Here is a 22,169-nt window from a genome sequence, read left to right on the forward strand (position 1 = left end):
CAATTGATCTTTTTCTTAACACCTTATGTTATTTCCCAACACAGAGAAGATATATCAATTGGTAGCACTACGCACAGTCATGGTTCCACTTCCCATCATGCATTTGGGCATGGCTACAGTTTCATTTACTGAAAGCTCAACAAATACACTAGATGGCAATATTTAGTCACAATCTGCAAAGTCACAAGTCTTTCTATCCGTGGATCCCTCTCACAGAAAGAATGTTAATAATTTAAATGCCATCTTGAGGATTTATAGTCATAATAAACAAATACAGTACTTATGTACTGTATGTTGAATGTATATATTCGTCCGAGTTTTATTCATTTTTTTCTTAATGTATTGCCAAAATGTATATGATCGGGAAAAATTATCGAGAATGATTGGAATTGAATCGGGAGCAAAAAAAAAGCAATCGGATCGGGAAATATCGGGATCGGAAGATACTCAAACTAAAACGATCGGATCGGGAGCAAAAAAACATGATCGGAACAACCCTAGTGTGAATGTGTGTGTCTGACCTTTTTGAAGATATTCAAGCCAAGGTCAGATGAAAGGTCAGGTACAGCTTGGCGCCGAAGGTTGGTTAAGGATACCTTGGTGAACGTCTCAGTGCTCAGAGATTTACCCTCCTCGTTGCATTTAAGACTCATATCTTGTGTTTTGTGGGTATTGACCAATGAAGGGGTGGCGGCCACCATGGAGCTGCTTCGCGGGCGTGGCAGAGGAGTGACGAGCGGTTCTGGCGCACGTTCAGGTCTCTCCTCCAGAATCTGTCTCAGCCGTTGGAGGTAGTACATCAATGCCCAGTGCACCCCCTCCTCAGTCCAGTGAGACTGCAGAAGGCAGCGCAGGACCGCAACATCAAAGTAGGTGGCGTAGCGAGCACGCTGAGACAGTGATACTGGTATGCCAGCGGGGGCTGATGTCCTGGAAGCAAGGCAATCGGGAATGAATAGTTTATCAGGCCAGTAGGATTCTAATGGAGTGCAAGTGAGGCAGCCAACTCTCTATCTGTGATTGTCTACAATTCGTCAATTTGCAAAATAGCAAATGATGCCTCTATTTAAACTGTAATTACGTTATCAATGTAGTTTTAGACATTCCCTGCTAAAGCTGCAGCCCCTGCAACCCGACCCCGGATTAAGCGGTAGATGAAGGATGGATGGATGGTATTCAATATTGCCCCTCACCCCAGAAAATAATGTTAAAAATAAAAATTGTGAAAATCTGTGATTCCTTTTCTTTGTTTATTAAGAGAAAGAAGCGCGCAGGAAGGGGTTATGGGGTGGCAGAAAGGAAGGAGGCAGACAGAGAGAAAAAAAAAAAAAAAAAAAAACATTAAATGCCTATGCTACCTGTGAACATAGTGATTAGCCAATTTTATTTGCCCGTGGACACAATGTGGGAGGCCTGATATAGGCCAAAAGTTTGGAGACACCCCAAGGGTGGATGCTTTGAAGAATGTAGAATATAAAACCTGTTTTCAGTTATTTCACTTTTTTTTGCCACAAAATTTCACATGTTCGTTCATAGTGTTGATGTCTTCAGTGAGAATTTACAATAGTAGTGAAAATATATAAAACACAAAAATGATGAGGTGTGTCCAAACTTCTGACTTTTTTTTCAGAGTCATCAACATATTTTGCCCACCCTCCCACAAAAGTAAAAGTCCACCTGTGGTTACAAACTGTAACTATAAAATGTACACAAAGGCTGGTTTCAAATTAGAAGTGCTGGCTGTCTCGTTACCTGTAGCCTAGCCTTTGTTTCGAATTATATCGCGTTGTGCAGTAATTGTTCCTTGAATTGAATGTCGAGTTTTAAGCGGTCGACAGTCTTTTTGAGTCAGCGCAAAATTTGCAATGCATGGAGATATTTTTGTCGTAACTGGACAGAATTGTGAAGTAATGGCTGTACTGTATTTCCAGTGAGCAAATGCAGCCGTTTGTGTTATCTCTTTTGCCTTTCACTGTTAGCATTCTGACGAGGTAGCCAGACTATGTTGTTGACCGCCGTGGGAGACAGCCCTCACACAGCATGGTAATATGTCGCTCTCAAACTTAAGAGCAATATTTTCTATTCAAATGCTCTTCGTACATGACCACAGTATTCTTCATTCTACATACATTATGAGGCAACAACAACATAGTAGGGCTGTCAAAATTATCGCGTTAACGGGCGTTAATTAATTTTTTAAATTAATCACGTTAAAATATTTGACGCAATTAACGCACTAGGCCCGCTCAGACAGATTTAAATGTCAGTACAGTGAAAGGCCAACTTGTTAATTGTGTTTTATGGAGTTTTTCCGCCCTCTGCTGGCGCTTGGGTGTGACTTGCATATTTTATGTGGCGTAATGTCGCCCTCTGCTGGCGATTCAGTACAGCTGATTATTTGGGTTTCGGCGCGCTTTTCGGACGTGATTATATGTTGACGCGAACTCACACTAATAGACAGTGCTATTCAGACCAGCTAACGTCCGCATCCAGTATTCAGTGGCAGTTCTCATAGCCCCATCACACTGTTTGTGTCTAATACGTGCATCGCTTGTGAGTTATATTCCTCCTTTGTTTATATTCATGAGCATTAGATAGTTATTGATGATGTGTATTTGAATTTGTTCACATATATGGTGAAATGCAGTTACATTGTTAGATGCTTGTGAGCTAATTGGCTAGTGCTACTGCTCAAATGGACACGTGTGTACATTTTATGTTCTTTTGTGATTTATGCAAGTTATTGACACATTGCCTTGTTATTTTCAGTTTTACAAAAATACAAGAAACGTGCTCCTGTCAAAAAGAGATGACTTCAGTAAAGCCCATGCAACTTTGCCACACCGTCTGATTTCTTTTTGGAACTTATGTTCGCTATCTGTCAATTTGTGTACTCACACACATTGAGGACAGAATAGGGCTACTAGTTTATTTTTTGATTGAAAATTTTACAAATTTTATTAAAACGAAAACATTAAGAGGCGTTTTAATATAACATTTCTATAACTTGTACTAATATTAATCTTTTAAGAACTACAAGTCTTTCTATCCATGGATCACTTTAACAGAATGTTAATAATGTTAATGCCATCTTGTTGATTTATTGTTATAATAAACAAATACAGTCCTTATGTACCGTATGTTGAATGTATATATCCATCTTGTCTTTTTCCATTCCAACAATAATTTACAGAAAAATATGGCATATTTTATAGATGGTTTGAATTGCGATTAATTGCGATTAATTACGATTAATTAATTTTTAAGCTGTAATTAACTCGATTAAAAATTTTAATCGTTTGACAGCCCTACAAAATAGTAACGCATAGGCACTAAGGAAACTAACTTTAATCAGATTAATGGCTTGGAAAAATGAACGCGTTAGATTGCTCGTTACTAAAAGAAAGTCATCAGATTACAGTAACGCGTTACTCTGCTGATAAATGTGGAGAAAGAGAAGGGTTGAAGCGTACACAATTCAGCAGTGTGAGGTGGGGAACTCAGTAAAGTATTATGAAAATCACCTGTTAGTGTGAATATGTTGACATCCTATTTTAAACTACTTGATCGCTAGTCCTGGCACCGACAATCTCGTCATAGCTCCCCCGTGGAGTATAATGCATGTAGTGCATTAAAAGAGGTGTGGGAATTGGCAGGGCCGGCAGCGGCAGGGCAACTGTCACATCACCCCGCCTCACACCCTCAGTGTATGATGCATTAAAATCAACGGGGACTGTACAGCCCCATTCCGACTCTCCCCGCAAACCTGAATGAGTGTGTAGGTGCCCAAAATGAAACATATATATACATTGCCAAGTGAAGAGTGCATGACTTAAGAGGTAGGCCACCCGCCCCCTGGACACCCACCTTGCATCCCCAATCGGGCACCACACCTTCCTAAAGACTTTAACTGGAAACAAAGGATTATAAATGTATGTGTGTGATATTTGCCATCATCTTGTCCAATGGCTTATTGTCCAAAAGCAGTTATGAATCGGTATCATAATGTTTGTGGACATACCTGTACATTATGTACTCATGCTCACTTCAACATCTAAAATATCACAACAAAGCCCCAAATTTTTTCATTTTGGTATAGTATAGTACAGTAATGTACAGTACAGTACAGTACAGTACAGCAAAGTACTGTATGGTGTATTCAAGTATTGTATCGTAGCGTATCGTATAGAATAGTAATAGTGTATTATAATATAGTCTGGTATGGTATAGTATTATTTATTAGTATTGTAGTATTTCATCATAGTATTTTTTTTTTGACAACTGTTATAAAATACCAAATTACTAAGCGGGTGATGATATACTCCATTTTAGAGCAAAGTTACCACCAAATTGGGAAAGTGAATAGTATAAAAGAGTATACAGAGTAAAAACTGCTTTTGAAGGGTGACTTTAGGGGACATACTATACACCAGGGGTGGCCAACCCTGGTCCTCGAGAGCCGCAATCCAGCTTGTTTTCCATGTCTCCCTCCTCCAACACACCTGAATCAAATTATCAGGATTGTTATCAGGCAACTGCGAGGCTTGCTGATTTGCTGATCATTTGATTCAGGTGTGTTAAAGGAGGGAGACATGAAAAACAAGCTGGATTGCGGCTCTCGAGGACCAGGGTTGGCCACCCCTGCTATACACGGTATGGTAAATCAATACCCCCCCAATGATTTTCTTTACCGAAACATGTTGTTTTGTTACCAACAATGCTGCTGTAAGCCGTATAATCCATACACATGTAAACACTGTAACTTGGAATAAAAAATACAATCATCACATCTCATGTTCCCATGCACACATGAAAATAAAAAAACTGGCCTCACTGTGTGAATACTACATGAAGCAAGACAAACTGTGTATTTCATTACAGTTCATGTCATACCACCATACACCATGTTGCGGATGAAACCCTTTCACGCTTATTTCATCCCATTATCAATCCCACTACACTGCTTCATATAAAAACATGCGTCAAAGTAGGGTTGTGAATAACAGCCAGTCCTCTTCCAAGCATGATCAGTTCAGCCTACGTGAGTCCACTATTAACAAGGCAAAATGAAGGTCAGCAGTTGGGGAGCTGCAAGGCGTATCGAGCACCGCTCAGTGAGGAGAAACATATTGATACCATGAGAGCGAGGGCGAGAGATGGAGGACGGCATTTAATCTTGGCGGCTGTAATGAATGGAGAGGACAGAAATGGTCGATATCTACATGAATCACTTTGGGAGCAGACAGCTTAAGCAGGTTGTGTCATGTTTCACCGTCTCTCCTGCTGCTGTGTGCTGGGTTGCCACGGATACAGGTTGACAGCCCCCCCTGAGCCCCTTTGAGACACTCACATCCCCCCCGGTTCAATGTAAGAGCAGTATGGCAGCCAGTGGTTGCCATGGAAACTGCCTCAGCATCAGCAGGTACTGAGTGTGCTAAAGATGTGCAGCGGGCGGGGTGGGATGACTAAGCTGCATTAATCACAGTAGCAGAAATGATTGCACGCCACAGAGAGCTGTGCACTAAAAACCATGACCAAACCAAAAAATGACACCTAAGATGTTTTGTTTCAAGAATCATTTAGAGACGTTTAAATCAGATTGAACGTCCAAAGAAATGTTAATGTTTTCAGAACCATGTTGACCGCTTTCGTGTGCGAGGGGCAAATAGTATGGCGGGTACTGTTTCAAGTAACTAGTCAACTAATAACACTAATAACTAGAAACTGCAATTTCGGGAGAAATTACACCTGGTCTTTCCTGTGTGGCTATACAGATCGTAGCCCCGCCCAAGGCTATCACTAGAATGGACAAACATGCCTATCAATGGCATTAAACAAATTAAATGCCATTAGAAATTAATGGGAAATTTGGACGTCCATGGCCGTCAATGGCAGCACCCTCCATAAGCGTCAATGCAATCGGGGACATTTGGGGTACACGTCCTATTGATATCTGGTCATTTCCTGTTGATTTAGGGGAAAAAAAAATTCCCATTGAAAATGAATGGGAAAATTTTTGGACGTCCATGGACGTCAATGGTATCAACTTACATAAGCGTCAATGGAATCCAAGTACATTGGCATCACTAGAATGAACAAACATGAAGAAATGCCATTGGAAATGAATGGGAAGTTTGGAAGTCCATGGACGTCAATGGCATCACCCTCCATAAGCGGCAATGCAATTGGGGACATTTGGGAGACACGTCCTACTGATATCTAGTCATTTTCTGTTGATTTTGGGGAAAAAAAAAAATTCCCATTGAAAATGAATGGGAAAATTTTTGGACGTCCATGGATGTCAATGGTATCAACTTACATAAGCGTCAATGGAATCCAAGTACATTGGCATCAATAGAATGAACAAACATGAAGAAATGCCATTGGAAATGAATGGGAAGTTTGGACGTCCATGAACGTCAATGGCATCACCCTCCATAAGCGGCAATGCAATCGGGGACATTTGGGGTACACGTCCTTTTGATATCTAGTCATTTTCTGTTGATTTTGGGGGAAAAAAAAAATTTCCCATTGAAAATGAATGGGAAAATTTTTGGACGTCCATGGATGTCAATGGTATCAACTTACATAAGCGTCAATGGAATCCAAGTACATTGGCATCAATAGAATGAACAAACATGAAGAAATGCCATTGGAAATGAATGGGAAGTTTGGACGTCCATGGACGTCAATGGCATCACCCTCCATAAGCGGCAATGCAATCAGGGACATTTGGGGTACACGTCCTTTTGATATCTAGTCATTTTCTGTTGATTTGGGGGGGGGGGGGGGATTCCCATTGAAAATGAATGGGAAAAGTTTTGAAGGTCCATGGACGTCAATGGTATCAACTTACATAAGCGTCAATGGAATCCAAGTACATTGGCATCAATAAAATGAACAAACATGAAGAAATGCCATTGGAAATGAATGGGAAGTTTGGACGTCAATGAACGTCAATGGCATCACCCTCCATAAGCAGCAATGCAGTTGGGGACATTTGGGGGACACGTCCTAATGATATCTAGTCATTTTCTGTTGATTTGGGGGAAAAAAAATTTTCCCATTGAAAATGAATGGGAAAAATTTTGGACGTCCATGGACGTCAATGGCAGCACCCCCTATAAGCGTCAATGGAGTCAGGGATGTTTGGGGGACAGGTCCTATTGATATCTGGTCATTATCTGTTGATTTGGGGAAATTTAGTTTTTTCCCCATTGAAAATGAATGGGAAACATTTTGGACGTCCATGGCCGTCAATGGCATCGACATCCATAAAGTCAATTGAATCCAAGTACATTGGCATCAATAGATTCGACATGCGTGGCCGTCAATGGCATCAATGCAATGTAAAAAAAATTCAATTGGAAATCCCATTGTAAGTGAATGGGAAATGTTCTCATTAGAAAAAATGAATGGGACAGTTTTGGGCAAATTTCCGGCGGACCGTAATTTTTATCAAAATTCTGTATACAACTTTTATGCCCCTCACCGTCACGGAATTTTTGATGCCCAAATTATGTGATTTGGTCAAAAATTGAAGGACTAGATACATTTTGAAACTTTTCTTTGTTTCCCATTAAAAATGAATGGGCGAGTTTTTGGCAAATTGCCGGGAAACCGTACATTTTATCAAAAAATTTACCGTTGTCATTTTTATGCCCCTCGCCATCCCGGAATTTTTGACGCCCATCTTGTGTGTTTTCATCAAAAATTGACGGACTTGTAACAGTTTGAAAGTTGTCTTTTTTTCCCATTAAAAATGAATGGGCAGGTTTTTGGCAAATTTCCGGGGAACCGTATATTTTTTCCAAATTGTATTAATAGCCTTTATTCCCCTCCCTGTCCTGGAATTTTTGATGCCCAAATTGTGTGATTTGGTGAAAAATTGTAGGACTAGATACATTTTGAAACTTTTTTTTTCTCATTAAAAATGAATGGGCAAGTTTTTGTCAAATTTCTGGGGAACCGTAAATTTTTTCCAAATTCTGTATACAACTTTTATGCCCCTCACCGTCCCGGAATTTTTGATACCTAAATTATGTAATTTGGTAAAAAATTGTAGGACTAGATACATTTTGAAAATTGCTTGTTTTTTCCGGAAAATTGCCGTTTACGGACGAACCGAAAAATTTTCGGGGCCGTTTGAAAAATTCCCATCGTCGCGTGAGAATTCCGGTCGTGCCGATACTTGAACGGTGCCGATCGGTGCTACGGTTTGGGCTGCGCGGCGGGACGAAGGATTCCCATTCAAAAAAAAAAAACAGAATAACATATAGGGGGGAGGCCGTAGAATCTCACTACCTGATCTTTCCAAAGGAAAGACCAGGTAACTAATCAGCTTCAAGAAAATATCTAAGAACAAGTCTTCACAATCCTATACGGATGTCAGTCTGGTGGCCACATCATTTTGGCCTGTGAAAGTAAAACAAGTACATCAACTTCATGTTTGTTCCTAAAATAAAAACATTATACAAAAATCTCCACGGGTCCACAGGTAAATATAATTAGATAACGATAGCGCCACTATGTTCACAGGTAGCACAGGCGCTAAATAATTTTATTTTTCATTGTTGCTGGACCTTTGGGAGGAGGGATGGGCTGCGCTTTCTCCCCCCCCCCCTCCCCCCAAATTGGCTGGGGCAGCCCCCGAGCAGCATTTCCACTTGTCTGCACAACGATCACACGTCTGATGGGATTCACGCATGACTGGCTGCAGTTAGACACACCGAAGTAGAGAGAATGTCAGTGCCAGGATTAGCGATCAGGCATCATAAAATAGGATGTTACCATATCTACACGTACATGTGATTCACATATTACTGGGTTCGACACCTCACATTGCTGATTTGTGTACGCTTCACCCTGCCTAATCACATCTCTTTTTGACTCAACCCACCTCCTTTTTCTCTACGACCCCCCACATGGTGTCCATGGGAAATACAATTAGCTAACATAAGCACTACTATATTCATGCGTTGTGTAGGCGTTCAATGTATTTCTTGTTGTTGTTTGTTCTTGTCCTCTTCTTTCTCTGTCTCTGCAATTCTATTTCCTTTATGTCCCCCTATAACCCCTACCTGCTCGCTGCTTTCTCCTAATAAACGAAACACAATGAATAATCACGACGGGAGTATATCATACTCCCATGTGATACATTAAAACTGTTCAGACCATTAGGACAGTCAGATTCCCATTCTCCGTGACAAAGCAGCTCAACAGGACAGGTTAAAAATAAAAAAGGCAGCTGCCATGAACTGCCTAACAAAACCTGGCTATGTGTGCTAAAAACAAAAACCCTGACCCCAAAGTTTGCAAAGGAAGCTGATGCATTGCCAGACTAGCCGCGGGTAGCCCAAACCAAGCCAGCCATGCAGGCAACACTGCCAGCATGTTACTTCAGCATAATTACCCCGGTTACATGGGCATAGCTGAGGACGTTTGACACGAGGAGACAGTGTGGCTCAGAGCGACAACATTACACATCTTTCTGTGTGGTTGGGTGGGCTGAGCTGAGCGCTTCACAGACATACTATCAGTGGGGCTAAATGCTCAGCCATCAGTGAGAAGATGGCACCAGCTCGGGGTCAATGCGGGTCGCTGCTGCTACCGGAGGATCATTAGTCATAAAAGAATCCCCATACGGCAAAAATAAGGAACATACAAGGAGGTCTTTACTGCGTGTATTGACATCGCAATGGAGAATGCATAAAACAGATGAGTAGTGGGTAACATAATGTATAAAATATATCTAAACACAAAAAAAATATCTACAATAACATTGTTGTGTTTTTGTTCAAAGCTGCACTGACTTCTTCTTGGTGGGTCCTTTGATTAGTGGTGGTTGCTGGGAAGGACCGCTTTTCTCCACAGAGTTACCGCGGCGACAGCTGTGCTCTCCTGCAGCTGAGGAAGAAGAAGAATCGGAATGGCCAGCCTCACAGACAACCTGAAAGCCCTGCGGGAGGCACAGGCAGGAGGAGATGGAGACACAATTAGTTGTGGATGATTAAGGGTTGAATGGTTCCGGCTTTAATTCTGGCTAAACACATTAATGTTTATGTGTGCAGGAAGTGTGAATATCAGGATCCATGTCCGGGCGATAGGGCCTAAAGTCATATCCTATATTTAGTATATATAGAACAGGGCGCTCATTATATTGATCGCAATGCTAGTGTGGGTACATGGTGGCATTAACAAAAAAAAAACACACCAAAAAAAACCATTAAAAAAGGTATTTTTGGGGTCGGGGAGTCAAAAACTGTACATAGTTAATTATGTTGTGTGAGCAACATGAGTGATTATGCTATGTGCATATATCAACATAAGTTGTAAGAATCCAGATCATTTTGACTTGTTCATTTCATTTGTAGCTCCCAACATACATTGCTGTAGCTTTCTCGGCGCAAAGTTAGACACCCCATCCCCCGCCTGGGTGGGGTGGGAGGGGTGTCAGCACCTAGGCCCGGGCCTCGTGGGGACGTACGTAGTCGAGCAAGGGGGGTCAAACAGAAAGGTAAGATGATGTGTTATAAAAAACCTAGCCTCCCTGGGGGCTCTAGGGGGGCTGGTTTGTGGGTGTAAAGGAGGTGTGGTTGGGCAAGGGGAGGGTCAAACAGAAAGATAAGATGATGCGAGGAACTGGTATATAGTGTTCACATTTGTTCCGCCACTGCGTACAACCATCCCTAAATCCCACCTCTGGGACGGGAGGAAAACCTTTGCCTTTTGAAGCATCTTCCCTTAATACGTCTAATCGACACGGGACCAATTTACATCATTTTTTTTTTTTTTTTAAACAAGAATTGGGTGAATACCACTCACCATGGGACCAGGGTTTCCAGACCCACGTGGGCTACACTGGTTACTGATCGGGGAGTTCCTTTTTGCTGATGAAGCAAATAAAGCAAATGAACAAACCCAATCCTTCATTAAACTCAGGATCTGAAATGTGTTTTTTTGTCACCTGTTACAATGTTTCGGACCGGTTTAATGAGGGCTGTGAAGGCGGGGATATCAGGCTGGCGGTGCTCCCACATTGGCTGCCAAATTATGAGACCACTGACCAGGCGAAAGGTCAAGTCTGACTCCTGTAGAAAAGATTGTATACAGTGCTGTGAAAAAGTCTTTGCCCTCTTTTCATTTTTTTTGCATAGTTACCAGTTACCCTAATTTTTAGGATCATCAAACAAATGTAAATAGAGTTCAGTATCTGAGAAATATAACCCAAGTAAAAAGTTGATTCAAGATTTAACCCTAGTTGGCTGAGAAAGTTTGTTGCAATACAGTTAATTTAAGAAACCAAAATAAAAAACATACATGTAGTATTGGCCGCATGATGTTTTTTATCAATTATAATGGTCTAAAAATATAGTTATCGGGCCACAATCACGTCGGTATTGTCAAAACATATCACAGAAAAATTGGATCAGAAGTCAAACAATCTGTACTCTTATTTACAAAATATACGTACTGTATATTGATTTCCTTTTATTTTTGCATTCATGAAATAAGACTTGTTTTGGTGGTACATTTAATATTTCTCAAATCACAATGAGCTCAGTTGAGAATGTATGGTATGGTACGATTTGGGAGTCAAGACCTTTATCCGGTGAATCAGAGGCGCAAAGAGAAACACGAAGAGCTCCACGGTTGCCATGCTCTTGTGGAACAACTTGGTGCGAGCATGCTCATCCTCTTCGAGCAGGGAACTGCTGTGATGTTGACCAGACCCTCCTAGGGCAGAGCTAGAGCAGGAGCCTGGTGCGCCTGGCGATGAGCCCTGGTTTCCGACGGGTTGCAGGAAGGCGCCCCCACCGCTGCTACCGGCAGACCAACCGTGGCTCAGGCTGGGCTCATGGTTGCACTCCTGGGCGGCATCCAAGAGCATCCAGTGCAGCGTGTGGAGCAACTTGGTTTCGGCCACACCCAGTTTGTCCTGATGACCTACCAGAGGTCAAAAGACAAAAGTTGATGTCGACATGGTATAATACAAGAAACATGTACAATGTTGGGACAAAATTTATGACTTGAATCTAAGCATTGAATGTCCTCCTGATGCAAAGGGAGGCAGATTAATATATATATATATATATTTTTAGTTGTTGTTGCAAAAATGCATTCTATGAGACTGCGCTAACATGTTCAGTGGGTGTACAGATACGGCTTGCCAACGTTCACAATGGTAGTTATTCAAAATTAAATCATTGGTAAGGCTATTAAGTGTAATCTAAGATAATTATGAAATTATGTTAAGGGTTCAGTGACCCTCACGAGGATGAGCAGAACAGATAATTGAACGGATGAAAGGATGCATGAATTTAAGTGTTTTGGGATAGTTTGTGGTATATTTATTGTTTAACTATGACTACAAGCCAAAATAGGCCATACAATCTCAACATCTGGTACTAGAATCACCAGTGCTACCTGAAAGAATTACAGAATACTGTAAATTGTTTGAACTGTGCATGCTACAGGAACGTCAACCTTTTCTTTAAAGGTATAGTCATTATTACAGCTCACTATCAATTTTTCTAGGTACAATTGAAACTGAACAGTTGTGGCTGATACCACTTGAATGCTCAAAAATTTAAGCACAGGGCTATTATATAGTAAGTTAAACCTATACATAAAGGTAAAGTTCTTGAAACCAAAATAAAAAAGACTTTATGAATAAAATATTGTTTTTGATAAAGATCACCTAATATGATCACCTAAACTATATTTCAATGTTGGCAAGGTATGATGGTACTTGGAGAGCCAATTTGAGAACCATCGAGTCATAGGCATGCTGCTCTCAGCAGTGAGACATTTTTACATTTCATTCAAATTGATTGAAGCAATTTTTGTTGTAGCTGCTTTTGTTGCTGCAACTAATGTAGCTATTCACATCAGGAAATCAATAATGTAGTATCCTCACCAAGTTTGTTCCTATTGGACAGCAAGATAGAGGTGCAGTGCAGAACATGCGGCAGGGCAGCCTGGACCAACTCCCATCGGGAAATGCTTTGAATCGCCTCGGAAAGGGCCGGCGACAAGCCGTGTAGCTTGTTCTCAACCAGGACACGCTCAAAGGACTGGAAGGCATCCACAGAGAAGCAGAGGGCACACATAAGACAGCAACTAAAGCCTCTTTCTTTGACTTTGCCTGCCCTGCACTCCAGTAAGGCGAGGCCCATGAGACAGTGGCTGCTCTGTGTCAATCCCAGGGGATCTGGACAGGCATCATTATGAATATGAGTTCTTGCTCCTGGGAAATAGGAGGAAGCATGCAGGCAAAACTAATTTGCTAAATGCAAAATGAAGAGTGCACTTGATTTTGCAGGTGAATTAAGGCTGAAACAGGATTATCTACTTACAGCGCATATGGCAATATTAACCTTTCATGCACGAATTATGATATATTGTTTTGAACCCTTGCAGGGCACTCATTTGTCTCATTGGCTACCATTGACTGCCCTAAACGTCCAATCCATTTTGACAGGGAGGGAAAAATGAATGTAGTGGGAAAATGGAGTGGACGCCGATCACCGCCTATCACCATCATTGGTACACAATTAGTAAATTACTACGAAAAAACGTTTTATTAATTTATATAAGTATATTTATAATAATTATTTTTAAAAAAGTAAAAATAAATAATATGAACAATTAAAAAATATCTATCCATCTATCTTTTAGGGGCGTGACAAAATATCAAAATGGTGATATATCGTGATACTTTGTATCCCAAAAGGTTATCGATATGCTCCTGCCAAGAATCGAGATATCATTTTAAAAAGGTGTCAATGTTTTAAAAAAACAAAAACAAAAGCAACCAACAACCTCCTACCACATTCTTCCACCATAATAGTGTCTCAGTTAACTTTAAGGCTGCCATTGACGGTAGTCGACGCCCAATCCATTTAGACTGGGAATGTTCGTTCCCAGTCTACCAACCAGTGCATTCACAGTCATCCTGTCCGATTTTCAGGGCATTTACAGGTCACTTGCTGTTCATCTGCAGGTCATTTCCTGTTGAGTTTGAGTCACTGCCTATTGATTTGGGTGATTCCCTGGTCACTTCCTCGACTGTACCCAAAATAAACAGAAAGTGATCCATAAAATAACCCAAAATCAACAGGAAGTAACTGGAAATCAACAGGTAAATGACCTTAAATGGCCCTAAATTACCTCATTGCCTGGCATTGCCTGCCATTGACAGCCATAGACGTTCAATCCGTTTGAAGCGGGACGGATGGCACCCTCCCAGTTCAAATGGATTGGAAGTCTACTAGAGATAAACTCATTCCGATTCACAGCAGAAGTTTGTTTTTTCTGTTTATTAGTTTTTTGTAGTTCCCACTCCTACTATCTATACACATTATATATGATCATTCATTGCCAGCCTTTCCAGTTGAAATTTAATTTAATGTCTATCACTGTCAATGGCAACGAATGAGTTAGGAGAGCAACAAAATAGGATATAAGGTATAAGGATATTGCAATATACAGTGGGGCAAATAAGTATTTAGTCAACCACTAATTATGCAAGTTCTCCCATTTGAAAATATTAGAGAGGCCTGTCATTGTCAACATGGTTAAACCTCAACCATGAGAGAGAGAATGTGAAAACCCCCCCCAGAAAATCACATTGTTTAATTTTAAAATAATTTATTTGCAAATCATGGTGGAAAATAAATATTTGGTCAATACTAAAAGTTCATCTCAATACTTTGTTATGTACCCTTTGTTGGCAATAATGGAGGCCAAACGTTTTCTGTAACTCTTCACAAGCTTTTCACACACTGTTGCTGGTATTTTGGCCCATTCCTCCATGCAGATCTCCTCTAGAGCAGTGATGTTTTGGGGCTGTCGTTGGGCAACACGGACTTTCAATTCCCTCCGCAGATTTTCTATGGGGTTGAGACCTGGAGACTAGCTAGGCCACTCCAGGACCTTGAAATGCTTCTTACGAAGCCACTCCTTTGTTGCCCTGGCTGTGTGTTTGGGATCATTGTCATGCTGAAAGACCCAGCCACGTCTCATCTTCAATGCCCTTGCTGATGGAAGGTGATTTTCACTCAAAATCTCCCGATACATGGCCCCATTCATTCTTTCCTTTACACAGATCAGTCATCCTGGTCCTTTTCCAGAAAAACAGCCCCAAAGCATGATGTTTCCACCGCCATGCTTCACAGTGGGTATGGTGCAATTCAGTATTCTTTTTCCTCCAAACAAGAGAACCTGTTTTTCTACCAAAAAGTTCTATTTTGGTTTCATCTGACCATAACACATTCTCCCAGTCCTCTTCTGGATCATCCAAATGCTCTCTAGCGAACCACAGACTCTACTCTACTCTTTATGTATATACATGTATTATATGTATGTATTATATGTAGTATGTATTATTTAGAATCTTAAAATCAGAAAACGGATAACAACTTAATACTTGTTTTCAAATAAAAAAATCGGAAAACGCATAACAACTTATTTGCTTTCTCATTCTTAAATCAAAAATCAGAAAATAAATCACATTTTTTTGCTGTTTTGATTTGTTCCAAAATTAAAAATAGAATATGAGAGAATTGAATTATCATGATATTTTTGTTCTATTCATTTTTGACTTGTATCATTTTCGATGTGTTGTCTTTTTTCAGTGAGGCCATTCTTCACTAAGTGTGACACACTTCTTAAACAGATATGGAATGAACGAGTGATGCACTGATAAGTTGTTTGATTTGATTTGATTTCATCAAGTCAGGTTTTCAGCCCTGAGTTGATGGAGTGGAACTATTTAAGTGAATAGCTCCATCTAGAGAAGTACAACAGAATGTAGGCTTAATTTAAGCTTCTTGTGCTGCCCAAATTCAATGATATTTTCATTTCTGCGGGCCGCAGTTTAAACACCTCGTTTCACGTGTTAGCTTTTATAAAACTGTCCACTGTAGTCACCACTAGGGATGTGCCATCTAAGGCACCACACGATTCGATTCGATTATAATTCAGAGTGGTATGATTCGATTATTGAACGATTATCACAGTATTAAACATGATCATGATCGTCACGATTTCGATGCATCTTTCCCCACTACCTTTCAGGATTTTTTCTTCTTATTTTGTGGCTATTTCATACTTTTAAGCAAGGTATATTTGTCAGTATTCATTAATTAAAGTAACCAAACAAATTCATGTCCGTTACTTTCTTTTCCAATCAGCTGATGATCCAACAGGAACAATGCAAACATGCCCATGCTCCACAAAGCTGCCCGTAAGCTGCTCTTTTTCACCAGGTGCAAAAACATAAACTGTTTCAAAGGCAGTGCTTACTTATTTCTCTATTAACAATACAATAAAAATTACTCTGGTGGAATGAATGCCACATTTTCTGGAAAACATTAAACATAAAGTGACTTGAGAAATAAATAAGACTTATTAGAATTCTTTTTACAAAAATACTTTGATTTCACAGCTTTTTGCACTTTTTCTGCGAGCAGCAGTAGTGTTCTTGTCATTAAGTTATTATGGAACAAGGGGGAAGGTTTGGTCTCAACATTAGCAGGGACGATATAACAGCATAAACTGCATGTACACATTTTTCTCGGGGTGGAACATTAATAAGACCAAACAAATCGGGTGAACGAGGGTCAGGGCTACATTACTCACGAATATGAACCCAATTAATTGATATGCTAAATCAGGGGTGCCCATTAAGTCGATCACACTCGACCAGTCGATCTCAACGCTAGTATGGGTAGCTCGCCCCCCCCCAAATTTTTTTTTCATGTAATTATTTAATTATAATTATGATGACTTGTGTAAGCAACATATGAGGTTATGCAGCACCCGTCTCTCTCCAGGCAGCTGCTTGCTCATGTTTTTCTGGTGTTATCGTCTCCAGCAGAGTTTACTACATTTCTCACAATTTAATTCATGTTAACAGTAGAAAACACAAAAAGAAAGCAGCTTCTACTCGAGTTTTGCAGGTTAGCAAGTTCACACAGTTTAATGTTATGTTGACTCTGATGCAGGTCAAACTTTCAGTAGCAAAATTAGTGGTGTTATTCCCACCTCCACAACATTGGCGTCTTTTTAAATTACTTACAGTGGCTGCTGCTGGCCAAAAAAATCCTTCTAATATCCTTCGTCTTCGGAGGAGCCGGAATGTTGTCGACATGTATTTCCGTCGGGGCTGTGTGCGTGTGAGCGTGTGTGTGTGTGTCGAGGGCGGTCAAGTCATTAGTTAATCAAACGTGCAATTGGGGGGGGGGGGGGGGGGGACCGTCGTATTCAGCAAGTGAAAAGGGGTAAATATAAGTTTGAACACAATGAAAATAATTCACTTAATAATGGTCGGTTCAATTTTATCCCTACAACATATGGGAAGACAATCTAAATTACCTGTACAACTGAACTCATTATATAATGCATATAAGGTTGCTTAAAGGTTGATGGGGACAATTTGAGTATGCTGAAAAGTTGGCAGTGTTATGTCCCTACCTATGCAAACCTACGCCCTTGTTATGGAAGATAACCCAGATAGCAGACCTACATTGAATAAACGTTTATTTTCCATCAAATCATCAGTATGGTTCACATCGAAATTTTTTACGTTAAGTGACGTTGAAACGTTGTTCTGTGGTATGTCAGGCGATGGTTGGGTTAACATTGCTTTATAGTTGATGAACTAATGTTGGCAAATACTGTAGTTTATTTATGATTGACCAGGAAATATGATTGAAAAGTCATTGAATTATGGACGAGCGGGCGTTTTGGTCGAAAACATAACATTGATTCAGCGTTGTTCCAATATTGTTGATAATCGAAATGACGTTTAAGTTTTGTAAGGATTTCAACGTTGAAACAACATTAACTGAGGGTGCAAAAGTGACGTTGATTCAACGATATCAGATCGACTGCGAAATGTTGATCCAACATCTTTTCAACGTCTGTCTGCTATCCGAGAATCGTTTTTGCATATTTATAAATCATAATCGAATCGTCACGTGTCAAACCGCGATTAATCTAAAAATCGATGTTTTGGCACACCGCTAGTCACCACTGAAAACGTTAAAATGACTTACCACACAAGATGCTTCATATTGTTTCCCCAACTTAGGACGCAAAAACGCACTGAAAATAGAAGAGAAAGGAAAAAGATGCTATTGTAGAAATAAATAGGCAAAACATCTTCATCGAGGCACTTCATTTGCATTCGTCAATGTCGTTGCTCATTTCCAGCTGTGACATCACCGGCATCGTTCGTCATTTAAAAAACAAAACAAAAACAAACATTTTTTTCCGACCCCTCTGCAATTATGGTAACCAGACCGACGACAAACACCTGTTATCAGCAGGGGCTAACCTGGTCTGCCGCCACAGGAAGGTCTGGATGGGAAACGGGATTCCTTTCCCGCACTCCGGCTCGTTGTCATCCAAGCTTTTCCTCTTCACCATGTTGGCCGCCCGTTCCCGCTTCTCCTCTCTGCCCTCCTGCCTGCGTGCGACCACCGGTTGGCGGCGGCTGTTGGCTCAGGTGAGCGGCGAGCTTCTCTCTCACGACATGATTGGATTCGTGCTGCGTAAAATGGCTGCAAGTGTCCGTCACCGTGCGGAGGGAGGGACGGAGGAAAGGATGGAGGGAGAGAGCAAGAGCGAGACAGGGGCAGGGGGAGGAGGAGATTTCAGAACCGCCCATCATTGCAAAAGCGACAGCGAAAAGGTCACAGAACGCGCGGTGGGTGGCAGATGCTGATCAAAGTGTCTGTGTTTTCCAATGTAGCCTCCGTGTTTTAATTCGATTTACGGAATTTTAGTAATTGTAATAGTAATTTAGTAATATCCATGTGCTCTTGCTTTGCCTGAAGACATTTCATAACACTCTTTTCTTTTTCTTTTTTTTTATATAAATCATATCATCACATTAATCATACCTGTCAAGTTGTACGGTTTCGGCGTAATTTGTACAAGTGAACACAGATTTTTACGCCGTACGTTCAAATTCTGTACGTTTTTCGTGCATTGTTTTTTTTTCTCCGTTCGGATTTTGTCACCGTTTCGGCAACGAGACAAAGTGCGTTACTATGCGTTAGTACGTTGGTTGAATGACGCGAGAAAAGTCAGAGACACAGAGAAAGAAAAGCGGGAGTGGGAAGGAGGGAAGAGTGTTGTGACGCTGTTGCAAATGCGATGCTAGGCTAGGTGGCTCCAGTATTTCCTGACTGTAGCTGACAGCCTACAATCTACGCCCACTTGATGCTACACTAGATATCACATGCATATAGAACTACATGCAAAATGACCAAGAGTCAGACTCGGCGGCGTTAGTAAACAGCCCCATTTTTTAGCAGTAGACTTCTCAGAAAGGCTCTGTTGTAGTGAACCTTCCTAGCGAACCTAAGTAACTTTTTATCTAAAATACTCCTAAATTGGCAAAATCTTGACTTGAATCTATCTTTAAATAATGAAACAGTTTTAAAACTTTCACATGCCGAAAGTAGACAGAAGGGAGCTAATGCAAAAACTTGAGCAATTTGAACAACTTTAACGGTTGATTCACAACATTAAATGACTTCCAAACATAGCAAAGGTTGTTATGTTTTTTTTTGTTTTTTAAAAAAAAATATTTTAAATGTAGAAGAATAAAAACACTAAATGTAACACCAGTTACTTAGCCAAATAAGTAATTACTCTTACATTCAGGTAACTGAGCTACTAACTCAATTACTTTTTGGGAGAAGTAATTTGTAACTGTAATTAATTACTTTTTTAAAGTAAGATTAACAACACTGGTCATAAAGATGCAGTCTGCAGAATGAAAAGTGACGAAAGCGGAGTTTTTATTCTGCCAATTTGTTGCCGAACACAATTTGTCTGCAACTATTGCTGATTACTTCTCAGAATTAGCAAAAGATATGTTGCCTGACTCAAAGATTGCATCGGTAAGTTTGCATCGGTAAAGACCATTTTAATTTATAACACACTAACGAACTACCTTCAAGTTAATCTGAATTGCGAGCTGAAGTGCCATGAAGTGCAGCCATCAAAAGACATGATAGAAATTGCAAAAAGTGCTACATAAAATTATAACAAAAGTCACTTTTAGATTTTAATAATCATGAAGTAGCTGAAAATACTGTTCTTTGATTGCACCAGGTTATATGTGACAATATTACCAATAAATTTATATTATTTTAAAAATTTTAGTTTTATTTTTGTTTCATATTGCACGCTATATAGAATGTAAGATTAGTCACCAATTTGTAAGGGCATACGTCACTATTTGTAAGATTGCCAACGGCCTCGGGTTGACAGGTATGCTCATAACTAACTGGAATCTGCTTGCTTAATTCAGACAATGAATCGGATGTTCTCAAACTTGCTGGGAAGGTGCATCATAGGCTTAGGAAAAACTGCCCAAATGTCCTACATCGGCAAAACGTGCTACATCAAGCGAATTTGACACCCAAAGTACTATTGTGCGCTTTTGACTTGTTTTGTTTAGATGCATACGGGAAAAACGTACTAAAAATGCCTTATGAAAATACACTGCTGGCCAAAAGTATTGGCACCCCTGCAATTCTGTCAGATAATGCTCAATTTCTCCCAGAAAATGATCGCAATTACAAATACTTTAGTAGTAATATCTTTAATTATTTTGCTTTCAATGAAAAAACATAAAAGAGAATGGGAAAAAATCATTATCATTTTACACAAAACTCCAAAAATGGACTGGACAAACGTATTTACAGCCATTGAAAAATGATTTGATGCTTCTCTAATTTGTGTAATCAAATTACTTACCTGTGGGACATAACAGGTGGTGGCAATAACTAAATCACACTTGCAGCCAGTTAAAATGGATTAAAGTTGACTCAACCTCTGTCCCGTGTCCTTATGTGTACCACATTGAGCATGGAGAAAAGAACGAAGACCAAAGAACAGCCTGCGGACTTGAAAAAGCAAAATTGTGAGTAAGTATGGGCAATCGCAAGGCTACAAAGTCCATCTCCAAAGACCCGAATATTCCTGTGTCTACCGTGCTCAGTGTCATCAATAGGTGTAAAGCCCATGGCACTGTGGCTACCCAGATAGCAGACCGACGTTGAGAAGATGTTGGATCAACATTCCGTTGAATCACCGTCACTTTTGCACCCTCAATTAATGTTGTTACAACATTGAAATCCTTACAAAACCTAAACATCATTTCGATTATTAATAAGATTGGAACAACGCTGAATTAACGTTATGTTTTCGACCAAAACGCCCGTCCATCCAAAATTCAATGACTTTTCAATCATATTTCCCGGTCAGTCATAAATCAACTATTTGTCAATGTTAGTTCATCAACTATAAAACTATGTTAACCCAACCATCGCCAGACATACCACAGAACAACGTTGTTTCAACATCAATTAACGTCGAAAATTTCAATGTCAACCATACTGATGATTTTGATGGAACATCAACGTTTATTCAATGTCGGTCTGCTATCTGGGTAACCTCCCTAGATGTCTTTTTATGTTTATGTTTTATGTCTCTGACCCAGACGCATAAAAAAGCCAGACTGGAGTTTGCCAAAACTTACCTGAGTAAGCCAAAAACGTTTTGGATGTTGTCTGGTCAGATGAGAAAAAAATTAGAGTTTTTTGGGAAAAGGCATCAACATCGAGTTTACAGGAAAAAAAAAAAACGAGGCCTTCAAAGAAAAGAACACGGTCCCCACAATCAAACGTGGCGGAGGTTCCCTGATGTTTTGGGGTTGCTTTGCTGTCCCTGGCACTGGACTGCTTGACCGGGTGCATGGCATTATGAAGTCTGAAGACTACCAAAAAAATTTGCAGCATAATGTAGGGCCCAGTGTGAGAAAGCTGGGTCTCCCTCAGAGGTCATGGTTCTTCCAGCAGGACAACGACCCAAAACACACTTCAAAAAGCAGTAGTAAATGGTTTGAGAGAAAGAACTGGAGACTTCTAGAGTGGGCAGAAATGAGTCCAGACCTGAATCCCACAGAACACCTGTGGAGAGATCTGAAAATGGCAGTTTGGAGAACGCACCCTTCAAATCTCAGAGACATGGAGCAGTTAGGAAAAGAAGAATGGTCTAAAATTCCAGCAGAGTATTGTAAGAAAATCACTGATGGAAACTGGAAGCGGTTGTTAGCAGTTATTTTGTCTAAAGGTTGCGCTACC

At 40.3% G+C, this 22,169-nt stretch overlaps 1 protein-coding gene across 17 annotated transcripts in view; it reads right to left on the bottom strand.

Annotated features, from left to right (window-relative positions):
• The window catches only part of LOC130907881 (protein unc-80 homolog), an 89,950-nt gene extending 71,368 nt beyond the window's left edge, over nt 1-18,582 (bottom strand). For all 17 annotated transcript variants that reach the window (XM_057823498.1, XM_057823513.1, XM_057823506.1 and 14 more), the window contains exons 1-8: nt 18,344-18,582; nt 18,063-18,111; nt 12,920-13,076; nt 11,603-11,946; nt 10,967-11,090; nt 10,825-10,889; nt 9,813-9,958; nt 522-930 (exon numbers count right to left, since the gene is read on the bottom strand). In XM_057823498.1, the coding sequence (XP_057679481.1) occupies nt 522-930; nt 9,813-9,958; nt 10,825-10,889; nt 10,967-11,090; nt 11,603-11,946; nt 12,920-13,076; nt 18,063-18,111; nt 18,344-18,435 (1,386 nt within the window). In that variant the 5' untranslated portion in view covers nt 18,436-18,582. The remainder of the gene's footprint in view (nt 1-521; nt 931-9,812; nt 9,959-10,824; nt 10,890-10,966; nt 11,091-11,602; nt 11,947-12,919; nt 13,077-18,062; nt 18,112-18,343) is intronic.
• Nucleotides 18,583-22,169: the final 3,587 nt, after the last annotated feature.

This window comes from Corythoichthys intestinalis, chromosome 2 (assembly GCF_030265065.1).
Source record: "Corythoichthys intestinalis isolate RoL2023-P3 chromosome 2, ASM3026506v1, whole genome shotgun sequence".
Taxonomy (NCBI): Eukaryota; Metazoa; Chordata; class Actinopteri; order Syngnathiformes; family Syngnathidae; genus Corythoichthys; species Corythoichthys intestinalis.